This window comes from Erigeron canadensis, chromosome 8 (genome assembly GCF_010389155.1).
Source record: "Erigeron canadensis isolate Cc75 chromosome 8, C_canadensis_v1, whole genome shotgun sequence".
Lineage (NCBI taxonomy): Eukaryota > Viridiplantae > Streptophyta > Magnoliopsida > Asterales > Asteraceae > Erigeron > Erigeron canadensis.
The window spans coordinates 46,728,367-46,742,268 of record NC_057768.1 but is presented as its reverse complement, the minus strand read 5'-3'; the positions used below and the strand labels follow the sequence as shown (position 1 = coordinate 46,742,268).

The 13,902-nt window shown below is 33.8% G+C and overlaps 3 protein-coding genes and 1 pseudogene across 3 annotated transcripts; 2 read left to right on the top strand and 2 right to left on the bottom strand.

Moving 5' to 3' along the window:
- Window positions 1-382: 382 nt before the first annotated feature.
- On the bottom strand, window positions 383-951 carry LOC122580194. The gene has a single exon (XM_043752469.1). It carries the CDS (start codon window positions 771-773, stop codon window positions 570-572), a length of 204 nt encoding a protein of 67 aa, XP_043608404.1. The 5' UTR covers window positions 774-951; the 3' UTR covers window positions 383-569.
- A 226-nt stretch (window positions 952-1,177) lies between these two features.
- On the top strand, window positions 1,178-2,431 carry LOC122579417 (putative peptidyl-tRNA hydrolase PTRHD1). The gene is made up of 2 exons (XM_043751590.1): window positions 1,178-1,556; window positions 2,163-2,431. The coding sequence occupies exons 1-2, from the start codon at window positions 1,209-1,211 to the stop codon at window positions 2,343-2,345; spliced, it is 531 nt and encodes a 176-aa protein (XP_043607525.1). The 5' UTR covers window positions 1,178-1,208; the 3' UTR covers window positions 2,346-2,431.
- Window positions 2,432-7,015: 4,584 nt separating this feature from the next.
- LOC122580215 lies at window positions 7,016-7,727 on the top strand (annotated as a pseudogene).
- A 2,771-nt stretch (window positions 7,728-10,498) lies between these two features.
- On the bottom strand, window positions 10,499-11,192 carry LOC122580216 (thaumatin-like protein). Its single transcript, XM_043752491.1, has one exon. The coding sequence runs from the start codon at window positions 11,171-11,173 to the stop codon at window positions 10,499-10,501; it is 675 nt and encodes a 224-aa protein (XP_043608426.1). The 5' UTR covers window positions 11,174-11,192.
- Window positions 11,193-13,902: the final 2,710 nt, after the last annotated feature.

Sequence of the window (13,902 nt, the reverse complement as noted above, 5' to 3'; positions counted from 1 at the left end):
CTACTCCTTTAAATTATTCAATTGGATCCCTTTGTTATATTAATCCTCTTAATTCATAAATCCTTAAATTGGATCCCTTTGTTATTAATTCTTTTAATTCATAAATCCTCTTAATTTATAAAATGATAACACGTAGAAATTCAAGGCAATGTCAAATATTTAGGCTAAAGTTTGACGAAAATTAATATTTTTCTTATTTTATATACTCATATTTGTTTCATAATGTATATGCAAAAATATGAATATATAAAACACAAAAACACACTTGGTAATTGAAACAAAGCTGTTGCGTTTCTGGTAATCACAATTGCACGAGTTCATCATATTATACAACTCTTGATGACCTAACAAATATGCATAGATTCATATATAAATATTAACGTACATAAAAATAAGTCACTGCGTTTATCTACAATAATCAAGTATTTATTTATACATATACATACCATATATACGTGCGTACGTACGCCTAAAAGTTTTACAGAGATTTAACAAGACAAGAATAAAGAAGAGTATAATTAAATTGGAAACTCAGGGTAGCTAGCTAGGGGATAGGCTAAACTAGATAGCTAATACTGAAGAACAAGGCGTCGGGAACAGAGAGTACAGAAATACTTGCGTTTGGTCTTGTAATACATAGGCACGAAACACAATCTCCATTGACTTTCGACATCCATCTCTTTAATCATCCCGCCGCAGTACGGACATGATCCCGCTGCTTGTTTTTGCCCAACTATCATCTCATCTTCATCACACACAAACACCAAACACATACTTCTTTGATCTCTTTTATTAGTCTGCTTTTTTTCAAATATATATTATATATAGTTTTTGCCAAACTATTTGACAGTGATTACTACTATTTATAGACCGAGGAGAATGTTTGATTGATTTGTCGACTGATGAAGACTCGAGAATGTTCTTCCAAGAGGAAAATTAGATACTCGTAATTCGTAATCTAGAATATTTCAGGTGCTTTATAGAGATGTATGTTATGCAAATAGAGTTGTATATTTATTTTCGTGCTGCGAATGCGTGTTAATAACGTGTAAATGTTTGTTTTTATGTCTGCGTGCACCCAACGCTTGACACGTCACATGCTTTTTTATGTTTTTTTTTTTTATTCTATAAAAAAGGAAATTTGTCCATACTCTTTTTTTTTTGTAAAAATAAAAAAGTGATTTCAGAATGGTAACAACACAAACCAAATGGCCACTCTAAACGCACCACGTTGCTATTTTACTCATTTGTGTAAAACACCCGATACGACGTCGTTCTACGGGAGAAGAACCCCCCTTTACCAATCACTCAAAATCCGCCGCCACTCTTCGACTCCCATGGCCTCTACCACCACCGACACGGCGGCAGAGGTCCCGACCACATCCGACGTGGTAGTTCAGTACGTTGTTCTCCGACGAGATTTAATCGACACGTGGCCGTTAGGGAGCGTGGTTACACAGGGATGTCATGCCTCCGTGTCAGCCATCTGGACACACAAAGATGATCCTCACACTATTGAATATTGTAGCCCTGATAATATCGACTCAATGCATAAGGCAAGCACCTTTAAATTCTTTTTGTTGATTTCATTTTTTATGAATTATTTTAGAGTAAATCTCAATTGTGTATGTAATAATGACAAAACAAAAATCACATACAGAAAGCTACTTAGTCGATTACGAGAAGGTTAATTCAACTGCATTAAAGTATAATTTTATTTTACTTGGTAAATAGATATAGATAGTGATCCCTATATAGCTTCCTGGAGCCTTCCTCGAGACTTTGACTATGATGTATGCAAATTATTATTAATCTAAGCAAAATTCTAGTAGCTTTTGCCTAGACTTTTCCCCTTTGCTCATTTTTTCCAGAACGTTTATCTAGTTGTCTCTTATTTCTTATCACTAGACCACTTTGTAGATAAAGTTAAAAGATGAATTTTCATATATTTGAAGTTGTTTCGAAATTGAAGTTATATTTTTATTTATTTGAAAGAGCAAATTTGTTATGACGGGGTAATAATTTGTAGACATGTTTGAGTTGGATTGAATAAAATAAAAGGTTTTTCTTATTAGTCATAAAAAGTAGACCCAGATTGGTTTCAAGTTGAATTTGGATAATAGTATCAAGAAGATTATATGTGCTGGGATGGTATGGTGCAGGTAACTCTTGAGGTAAAAGGAGAAGTGCAGCTAAAGAACTTGTCAGAGAAGCTGACTAGCAATAACATTGATCATAAGCTGTGGATCGAACAACCCGAGAATTATCCAACATGTCTTGCCACCAAACCTTACCCCAAATCACTTGTTTCCATGTTTTTTAAGAAGCTCAAACTATGTAAGTGATACAATTTCATGGTTCCAATTTGCTGAATTAACTGAACTCTGATGTCGTCCCTTTTATTATACAAACTACCATTTTATGTGCCTGACTTGACTGCCTTCTAGTATTTAAGTTATAATAGAGTGCTGGGTTTTTCTTCAGTTATAGAAATATCTGTTAGGAACAGCCCTTAGCCATAGCACAACGGAAGCAATTTAACAAGAAGATAACAACGGAAAATAGATAAACGACACACGAGATTTAACGTGGTTCGGCCCCAGTGGGGGCCCTAGTCTACCGGCTGCAACTAGGTTATTTTATTAAGCTCGGAACCATAAGATTACAATTACAATGAGGAGGAATATATATAGGAGGACAACTAGGGTTTCTTGCTTGGTGAACAAGGAAACCTAATGGGCTTCCTAAACAGCCAAATAAAATAGCCCTAAGGCCAAACACAGGCCCGCAAGGCCTTCACACCCAACAATCTCCCACTTGAAGGCTTTCCGTAAAACTTCAACCCGCCATTCAAGCAAACAATATCTCGATCAAACTGTAACTCCAGTAATCTTTAGATAACAGAAATCCTTCAAGCCTTCGGTTCCAAGAACAAACTAAAACTTCAAAACAGAAGTTTTCCAAGTCTTTAGTTCTCCATGAACAAGCTAAGATTTCAATAAAAACGGATAGGAACAGAAGTCTTCACAGGTCCAACTCCCAAGAACAAACCAAACTTCAATCCATGCATCGAATGTATACCTAGTTGCAACGGCGCTTTTCATTAGTCACCTGAAAGGCCCATTGAAGCTGTAAACCGCTTCAATACAGTCAGACACAACTGACTCGGTCATGGCAAAGTCCACCAATGACTCATCCTCAATCTCAACGGGCTCCTACTGATTTCAAATACCGGCTCCGAGACTCCAGAGGAACAACACTCTCCACTAGCCGTAGCCTCACAGGAGAGATTTCATTCGGAAAATTGGTCTTTAGAACCCAACGTCGATTTCAACATATATCAAAACACTCCTCGTGCTCCCACTGTTATAAAATCCCGTCCAAGTTCAAACCTCCGAATACGTTCGAACAGATTACTTGAAAGTCCCAGAGTCCTCTACCGCACACTAGACTCGTATAACTCTCGAATCCGCGAGCCAAGACTTTTCTTCGAAAGTTGGTTCAATTATTCCGGTAGTGCAGCAATCTGCACACTCCAAAAGTCTAAACAACAGACCAGTGCTTCACTACAGTAGGTAACATAAAATGAAGCAAACCAAAATCTGTAACAAGAGTCTTCACTGCCTTCCAATGAGCTCCAATGCATCAACCTAGACACATTCTCATAAGCATAGTTTTATCAACCTCGGGCAACTCTAAAACCCTGAGCACCGCATGCAACCCTACATGTCAACTACGCACGGCTCCCACTCTTTCTGTTATTCCAACCCATGCTAAACCAGAGTTCATGAGACGAATCTCCACTCGTATTCAACCAGCGAAAACCTTCACCTAATGCCTATACAAAGATCCACTCAAAAGTCAAACCAGCGAATGTATTTTACCGGCATCTAATCCTTACGGGTGAAATGATGGAGATCCAATGTGATTTCGGGCACATGATGCCCTCCTTTACCCTAAAAGTAAGATAAATAGTCGTTCTAAAAATGATATAATAATAATCTACTATGTTCGATTGTGATTTTATTTAGTTTATTAAGTTAAATTTATCAGATGTTATAATTTTAAGTAATTAGAAGAAAAGTTCTAAATTCATGAACATAAACAAACGCAATAATAGAAATTGAACAATCATAAATGAACTTATGAACTTTTATCTATTATTTTTGTTCATTTAGCTGATTAGGTAAATAAATATATTTTTTTTCCTTTGAGCGTTCATGACTAAACTAGCAAATATAAACGAATTTTCTCTTGAATAACTCATAAACGATACGAAGTGCATTAGTAAGTAAGCCTATTATAATTGATATCTTATTTTATATGATATTTTTGGATAATAATAATCATGTGAAATGTTCATTTGAAAATTTAATTTTTAGTAAAAATTAAAAGGAAAAAAAAAACATGTGATATGAATTTAACAAAATGTGTTTTAATTGTGTTTTATGTGTTAAGTTTTAAATCACATTGTGATATGAACTTTACACAATGTGTTTTTATTGTGATATGAACTTAACACAATGTTTTTATAAAAACACATTGTGTTAAATTAAGATCACGGTATGTTTTGGTTAATTTTTTAGTTGTTACGAAAGTTTTAATTTTCAAATAATCATAACCCTAATAATTATAACAAACAAAAAAAGAAGATATCTTCGATCTTGTATTTTCAATCAAGATTTAAGTCTTATATTTGTGATGATGAATAAAGGTTCGGTATTTGTGATGATGAATAAAGGTTCGGTTTCTCAGAAGTCTTGGGTTGTATTTTAGATAGTTTGCCGTAATGGGAAAAAACCTTATCAAAACTTAATTTATCTTTAAAAGATACTTCATTCATGTCCATATCAATCAACTTTGTCATAGCCTTTGTAACATAGTGTGATGAAGAATTTCTTCATATTATGTTATATACGAGTATATAAATTTGATTTGATTTTATCTATACCATTAATATAAAAAAAAATCTTGAAACACATACTGAATACTCGTATATCTTTGGTCAAATGATAATCGTACGTTAATATTTGATATACTTACCACAATGGACATATTTCATACTTGTAACACATTGTTCAAGTATGCAATGCATAACGGTGGTAAATTTATCAATATCTATGGTACGAATATTACTTCTCATATTTTTATTGTAGATACAATATTCAAAAATTTTAAAACTGTCATTTTTTTAAGCAACGAGTTAATAGTTAGTATTCGAGTCACCAATGTGACATCCAATTGGGTAGTATTTGAAAATTGAACCACGCATGCCCGAGATGAAATCCAAGACTCGAAAAACCCCCAATAATCCATTCTTACAAATATAAGAAATGAGATTCGAATCTTAGTAGATTTCTTTAAGTTTTAAAATCTTACCAACTTATTGACTAATAAAACTGTCATTTTAGATTTTTATTCTGTACTCATCAATATAATATATTGTTTTTGGATAAAAGACTTTGTCCCGGTAAATGTCAATATAATATAAGATGAAATAATAACACATTGTTAGTTACTCCGTATAATTTGTTTTTACTTGTGTCTATTGTGAACACGAGATAGTAATCTAGTTTTAAAACAAAACCATATGCTACTGGATTTGTAAGTGTAATTTTCTTTCTACAGACATCATGTTTTGCACTTTTATCACGTAAGGTACAGGGGAGGCCTAAAGGGTGTGCAAATCCAATTCTTTGGTCAGGGCATAAATTTTTGAAATTTTTTTTTATATATATATTATATATAAAATGTATAATATGTTAAAAGATGTGCTATCGAGAACGAAATCTTAGAGAACACAAATTGTGCAAAGCTAATTAACCAATTTGCTATGAAAAATATAAGAGAGCTTCACGGATCATCGGGTAAATAAGAACTACCATGGTATGTAATTCTAAAATTATGATTTTGTTATGCATATATAATTATTTGTTATAATACTAACTAGATTTTAGACCCGTGTCCGACACTGGACACGGGGTTTATGATATTATCAATATTAGATATTCATACATTTAATTCATAAAAACTTATAATTTTGAAAATATACGGTTCTAAGTGTTATACTTTGCAAGTTGTAGTACAATAACCACATGTTCGTTACTGTCATTATTAGCTGATACATATTGATGGGATTGTTTGTCGTTGTCAATCCACAAGGCACATGCTACAATAATTTTTCTATTATATAATTTTTTGAAACCAATTGTACTCATAATTTGATATTATTATGAAAGATTATTAAGAATTAAAATATAAACATACTTGTGATCCTGTACTTGACATTTAAGTATATGTGTTTGATCATGATACGACCCATAACATGAATATGTTTATTTTCAATCACTCTCCTATGATATTTAGATAACAATTAGGATTGTTTTCATATTGTTTGATAACAATTAGGACTTTTGATTTGAGTGACAATTGTAACTTTAAATAATTAAATATAAATACTTTTTGTTACGTTTTAAAAAAATTTAAGAAAAAAATTCTCAAATTGATGGCTAAAAATAAATATAAATTAAATATTTAGGGTTAAAAAGTATAAATTATTGATGGAAAACAAAAAAGTGTAAATTAATGAGACTTTTTCTACAAAATAATATAAATACTAATATAATAATATATTTGGATAATGATTATTAGGATTTTTAATTTATAGTTAATCTAAATGTTGACATAAGCGAGAACCAATTTGATAAAATTGAGCGATTTGATTGGTTAATAAGTTATTAGTTCAACAGTCTAATAGTATATATTAAGATTATTGTTTATAAAAAAAGTTATTTATAAATTTGAATTCAATTAAAGTTAGGACATAATTTTTTTTTCTCGGGGTGTTAAAATTCTTTACCGGAATAAATTGCAAGTTGGTGCCAACATATTCCACATTGGAAACAAATTATACGACAAACATTAATAGCGGACGAAGGTGACCCTTAATTTCTTTTCACCTATATGTAAAATTCTAACCGATCTTTGCCCTATATAAACCAAGCGATATATCTCACTTGTAACACAGCAAAACCACATACAATGACATCCTTCACTATTTCCGCTTTCCTTCTCTTGACACCACTTGTTTTTCACTTAGCCAATGCAACATTGTTCAACATTAAAAACAATTGTGGTCATACCGTATGGGCCGGTGCCGTCCCAACAGGTGGTGGCAAACGCCTTGAATCCAGGCCAATCATGGCCTTTAGAAGTTGCACGGGGCACCACATGCAACAGCCCCAGCCCATATATGGCCACGTACCGAATGCAACTTTGACGGGTCAGGTCGAGGTAGTTGTGTGACTGGTGATTGCAACGGCGTCCTTGAATGCAAATCATTCGGTGCAACACCAAACACAGTAGCCGAGTTTGCTCTTACAGATCATGATTACTATGACGTACATTTCTATAATCGACGGGTTCAACTTGCCAATGCAAATTAGCCCCAATTCCGGTGGGTGTACCCGAGGTATTAAATGTGCCGCGAACATCAATGGTGAGTGTCCTGCCCAGTTACGACTCGTGGTGGGTGCAATCACCCATGTACTGTGACCAAGAGCGATAATGATTGTTGTCTCGGACAGTTCAAAGAAAGTTGTCAGCCAACTCGTCTTTCAAACTTTTTCAAGGATCGTTGCCCAGATGTTTATAGCTACAAAGGTGACAAAACTGCTACGTTTTCATGTCCAAGCGGAACCAACTACGACGTTATATTTTGCCCTTAACTAAAACCATTTGATTATTTATGATCAAACAGGTCGCTCGATCCAATTCAATATATATAAATCAGTAGTGAAATAATTGCACGATAATGCATTAATGTATAAGTTAAACTCCTAGATGAGGGTCCAGTATCTTTGGTGTTTCTATAATATAATGTAACAAATTAGATTAAGGTGTCGTAATTTATTTTCTTACCGTAATATATGAGTATGTATTCTACAATACGATTAAGGTGTAAAGTTAGAAGTAGTGAAAGCTTGGCTCAAGCCAAGTCCGGTTAATTTGGAGTTCGGAAAATAAGTGAGCTCGAGCCCAAATCTAAAATTTGATAAGGTTTTATCTTGGTCATGCCGCATGCGTGATTCAATCTATACATATGGTCTAATTAGATATCACTATAATTAGATATCACTATAATGTCTCGAATGTAAACTAATAGTAACAATTAACTCGTTAAATAAAAAAGTAAATAAGATATATACCTTAGATCATGAGAAATGACGTAACAAATATATCTAAATCTCAACTTTCTATCTATTTATTTTTATTAAACTCGCATTAACAAAAATAATAAGATTTAAATATGAATTGAAAATTGTGCTAAGGTGTTCGTTTTGTAAAGAAGTTGGGTTAGTAAGTAACTGCTCAGTGCCGTCTTCTGCGGGTTTTGAGCCCCAATACTTCGACGGTGTATGGGGAGGTTAAGATGTAGGCAGACCTAACCTCTACCTAAGTAGAGAGTCTGCTTCCAGTTTCTACCTAAATGGTAGAAAAGGCCCTCCAACCTTTGCATGAGATGAGGATCGAACCCATGATCTCTGTCTCCAGAGTCGAGGGTGTTTACCACTGATCCAACCATGCTTCTAAAGAAGTTGGGTTCTTCTAGGTAATTAGGTTTATAAAAATGGGTCAAAGTCTCCATTTTGGGCTAATAAGTTTAAATATCAAGTGGGCTTTAATTATTAAGCATACTATCGCTTGTTCTGCTTTGTTGGTTGTTCACTTGTTCTGATCTAGTGATCTACGTTACCACCTAGATGTGAAAAAGGTCCGGCTCAAGAAACCTAAAAAATTGGCTTGAAAATAGCTCGAAATCGGTACAACCCCGAACTTATTTGGCCGGGTTCGCGGTCCTCAACATGGTTGTCGAAATATTTATCGAGCCAAGCAATGCATTGAGATTTTTTATGACGTATCAAGTCACGTTGACATTTAATAAAAGATTAAGCAAAATAAAACTGATAAAATTTCTCTTTTTTGATAAATTTTTGAAACATAATGTTTTAATATTCAAAATAGAAATACATTTTTTTTACTAAGAATTTTTATAAGTAGGTTATCTTTTTATAAATTTAACTAATTTAAAAACAAATTTCTATTAACATTCGACTCTCAAAGTATGTTAAACCCCGAACAACTCATGCAGGATGTGATTGCGGGGATTTAGGGGAAAAACCCCATAGGCTTAATTATCACTTTGAAGAGTCGAATCCAAAATCTATAGTTCAAAATCAGAGATGTCTCTTCACAGTTTTCACGTAATTGGTTATTCATCTATGCCTCTAAATTAAAAACAATTAAGAACTACTCATTTCGCTAAACAACAGGTGGATACGACCCTCTCTTCCAACGTGCCGTTAATCAATGGGTGTTTGCTTGACATTCTTCAAACCAAAACCACCTCCTTCCAATGGGTCATGACCCGTTAATTATTTAATGACTCATTCTCCAACCCGATCCAACTTGAACTGAAAAATAATCAAGATTAACCCAGCATATATTATCATATCATGGAGTTTGTTAGGCTAATAGGCTTGTAAACTCGTTAGAGCATCCACAATATAATGAGGTGTGTTGGTGTAGTTTAAAAAAGATTGAAAAAGTCTACGTGGCGAGTTTAATCCATTGCAAGAGGACCAAATCAACACCATTAATTATGTCAATAGCCTTGTGTCTCCAAACGGATTAACATCTGTTGAATCGATCTATGGCCGAAACCTTATATTTTAGACAACCCTGACATTAATTTGTTTGACAGTGGTATTTGACCAATAAGATTGAACATTATGATATTATATTGTAAAGGAATATTGTGGTACCTCCTAATAAGCTCAAGTGGTTGAGCACCTGATTTATAAGCAGGAGGTCTTGGGTTTAAAACTTGGGAAGTACATAGGTAATCTTTCTATGAAGGCTTGGCTTGGGTGTACCTAGGTTCAAGTTTGAGAGGGCAGAGTTTACCCTTATTGATCGTCGTGCCTTCGGGCGGATTAGGAGGGAGTTTTCCCCAATCGGGTATTTGAAATAGGCATTTCTACTTCGAGGGAGCTCTCTAACGCGGACCCGATTAAGACAACGTATGTTAGACCTCCCGCTGTCGAATCACGACACGAAGTTTTCAAACGAAATTCACCTTTCAAAAAAAAAGGGAAGATTGTGAACTTACCCTGCATTAGAATATCATATATCTTAATTATCCTCATCAATCAGTACTAACAATCACATACATTCCAATAATTCTGAGATTAATAAGATTGAAAATCTTAATACCTTTTACATAATGATATTATATTGTAAAGGAAGATTGTGAACTTATCCTGCATTAGAATATCATATATCTTAATTATCTTACTCACCGTATTTTGTGTTCAGCCATCATTATACGAGTTATTTATTTATTTATGATCACCCTTTGTTTATTGTTATACATCATATATGAAGAGCAAGCTAGTAATAATTATTTATACTCGTGTATGTTCTTAATTAATATCGATCAAGGGCAAAAGACGACTTTATATTCGGTTCCTCCGGGGCAGGTAAATGTGCTGGTGGCATCATCCTTAGGATAACTATACGCATCGGGACAACGTTCTTTGAAAAACATTGAATAAGTAGTTGGTCCGCAAGTTCCAGAGTTACAACAATATTCATCGGTCTTGAACACGGTACAGGGGTTATTGCACCCACCAGGAGCCCGTAACTCGTTAGGGCATTGCCCGTTGATGTCTGCACTACACACTATTCCCCGAGTGCACCCACTAGAAGTGGGACTAAATTCCAATGCCAAGTTGAATCCGTCGACAAGAGATATGTCAATGAAATCAAGATTATTGAATTGATTCAAGGCAAACTCGGCTAGGGTGTTAGGTGGTGTACCATAGTTTTGGCACTCGAGGCGACCATTGCAGTCACCGGTTTCACACCGTCCTTGACCAGAACCATCAAAGTTGCAATTGGTTCGTGGCCATATACGGCCTCCTTGGGTGCCAGCTGGGACGTTTAAATACCAAGACTGGCCCGAATTAAGCTGTCGTCCCCCACCAGGTACAGCACCAGCCCAAACGGTGTATGGACAATTGTTCTGAATGTCAAAGACTGCGGCATTGGCAATCTGGAAAACAAAAGGCAAAAGAAGCAAACAAGAGATAATGGTTGAGAATATTGTCATATTAATTTGCAATTGTGGGTTGAATATATGTAAGTGTTGGAACCACATTAATGTGGCCGTCATTGATCGTTTATCATTCGTGATATGATAATTGACGATAACTGAAATCCTTATGTCTAGTAACTATACGATGGGCGTATTTACTCTTAAAGACATATTATAGGGTTTCTCATTAGATGATTAGAAATACGGGGACTTATATTGCACATACTAAACACCAGAGGGCTAAAGTTGTAAATGATCTCTCTATAAATAGAGAGTCATTCCCAACTATTTTAACTCTAATCTTCCATTTAATACCACTTTGCTTTGAATTTAACTATGTTTAGATGAATTGTGATCCTAGGAACTTCACGTTCGTTTTTTTTTTAAATAGTGTTTTATTGAATTCAATAATATTGTAGCTCTATTAATTTCTTATAGGTATCATCAGTTGGTCAAAACACTATATATGATTTGATATCTCGTTATTTTCTCTCTGATCCTTAATTTGTCTTGATTAACTTTTTTTTTTTAAAGTAAACTTTCTATTAAAGAACACCCCGGTAACACACCGGCGGTAAATATATACAAATTATTTACAATACATTGAAATTACACCAATCTTCCCAAGTAATACTTTTATGTCTCGACCTCGTACTATACCATAGATATCCTAATGATTTGATGTTTTGAAGAGTCCTCATGTCGTTTCTTTTAGCATTATCGAACTTGATATCGTTCCTTGTCTTCTAAATGCTCCAGCAACTTATCATTACGATTCCTTTTATAACTTCTTTCTCTTCCTTGCTTCTCCCTGGTTGCTCGTGATACATCAGCAAATCTTTTATCCCGAAAATAAAGAATGGTGTCGATCTACACCATCTACTAATGGCATGCCACATTCTTGCTGCTAATGCGCATTCACAGAAGAGATGCTCAATACTTTCGTCCCCTTCTCCACATAGAACACAAGTTAGATCCCCATTGAAACAGTTCCTAATCTTGAGTGCAGCCATAGTAGGGATACGATCTAACGCGGCTCTCCACATGAACACGTTACATTTTTTCGGAATCCATTTACACCATTCTAGAACTACCCTGTTCTCCACGTTTAAATTGCCCATCAGGAACTCTTTGACGTTTCGGACTGTCATCACATTTGTCTTGATTAACTATTAGGGATATCTTTGAATTTCATAGATAGCTCCCAGCAGCTCTCTACTATCATTTGTTAATCTAATTAAGTTGACCAATAAAATTATCTTCCGCCTATATTGATCAGCTACTTATCAGTACTCATATCCCAAATTTCTACTGTGTTATTTAATAAACCAACAAACTGTACACATAATTTAATGTCGCGTGTAAGTTTGCTGGTCTGATTTCGTTAATGTTTGGTTCATCTTATTTTGCCCATTCTGCTCTGACATATCGGGTTGAAGTGACGTAAAGTTGACAACATTATAATAAAAAATGTCAGGTCAGATGGGGCGAAATTCGCCCCTTCTGAGAGGTGTCAATAGACAAAAAGAAGTGTTAATAGTAAGCCCCTATAAAAAAAACTAAAGGTGATTTTTCTTTTCTTTCTATTTTTCAATGTAAAGTTTGTTCATTGGGCACAAACTCGTGTTTTTTCAGAGAAAAAGTAAAAGTTCAAAAGATTGGCATACTTATAGTGGTTAACTGGTTATAGTGGTTTTAAAAATAAGGTGACATTGATGTAATATTTGATTCCTTACTTCTTTCATGTAATCTATTATTTTTGACCAATCACAAATGAACTTATGAATTTAATCTATTATTTTTGCTCGTTTAGTTGATTAGTTGAACAATTTTTTTTTTCTTTGATCGTTGGATACTAAACTAGCAGATATAAACGATTCGAAGTGCATTTTAAGTAAGCCTATATCTTACTTTATATGATATATTTTTGGATAATTGTAATTGTACAAAAGAAAAATATCTTGCATTTTTTCATCAGGATTTAAGTTTCACTTCTCACATTTATAACAATGCATAAAGGTTCGGTTTCTGATTGGGTTATGTCTTAGATATTCTTGTTGTTTAAGAGTATGAATAAGATAGCTTGCCTTTATTTTAGAAACTTTATCAAAGTGCATCAATGAGTAAGCTTATTTTAAAAAGCTATTAAGTGTAATCATTTGAAAACTAAAATTTTCGTGAAATTAGAAAACTGACGAAAACACATTGTGATCTGAACTTAACACAATCTGTTTTCTAAAAACACATTTTGTTAAGTTTCAAATCACAGTGTATTTAACTGGTTTTCACGCACATCAAAAACACATTGTGATTTGAAACTTAACCCGATGGGTTTTTTTTTGTTTTAAAAAACATATTGTGTTAGGTTTAAATTACAGTGTGTTTGATCAATTTTTTAATAATCATAGAAATTTTAGTCAAACTTTCATTTTTAACTTAATTTATCTTAAAAAATACTTCAGGGTCTATACCAATCAACTATGTTCTGTAAATATCAATATAATATTTTACTCTGTATTAATTTGTTATTACGGAAACAAAGTGATATCACAAAAGTTGTATTTTTACCACATATGTATTTTATACTATGTTATAAAAGTTGTACTATGTTGTAAATAAATCATTATTTAAGGTAAATAAATCACTATATTGTAAACACGAGATAATAATTTAGTTTTAAAACAAAACCATCTGGTACTGGAATTGTAACGGTAATTTTTTCTGTGCAAACATCATGTTTTGCT

Excerpts from the sequence above, each read along its gene's own strand:
- LOC122580194 (XM_043752469.1), bottom strand. The coding sequence starts at position 773 with ATGTGTTTGGTGTTTGTGTGTGATGAAGATGAGATGATAGTTGGGCAA.
- LOC122579417 (XM_043751590.1), top strand. The coding sequence starts at position 1,209 with ATGGCCACTCTAAACGCACCACGTTGCTATTTTACTCATTTGTGTAAA. Across the intron at positions 1,557-2,162 it reads ATATCGACTCAATGCATAAG|GTAACTCTTGAGGTAAAAGG; the intron begins GCAAGCACCTTT and ends GGTATGGTGCAG.
- LOC122580216 (XM_043752491.1), bottom strand. The coding sequence starts at position 11,173 with ATGACAATATTCTCAACCATTATCTCTTGTTTGCTTCTTTTGCCTTTT.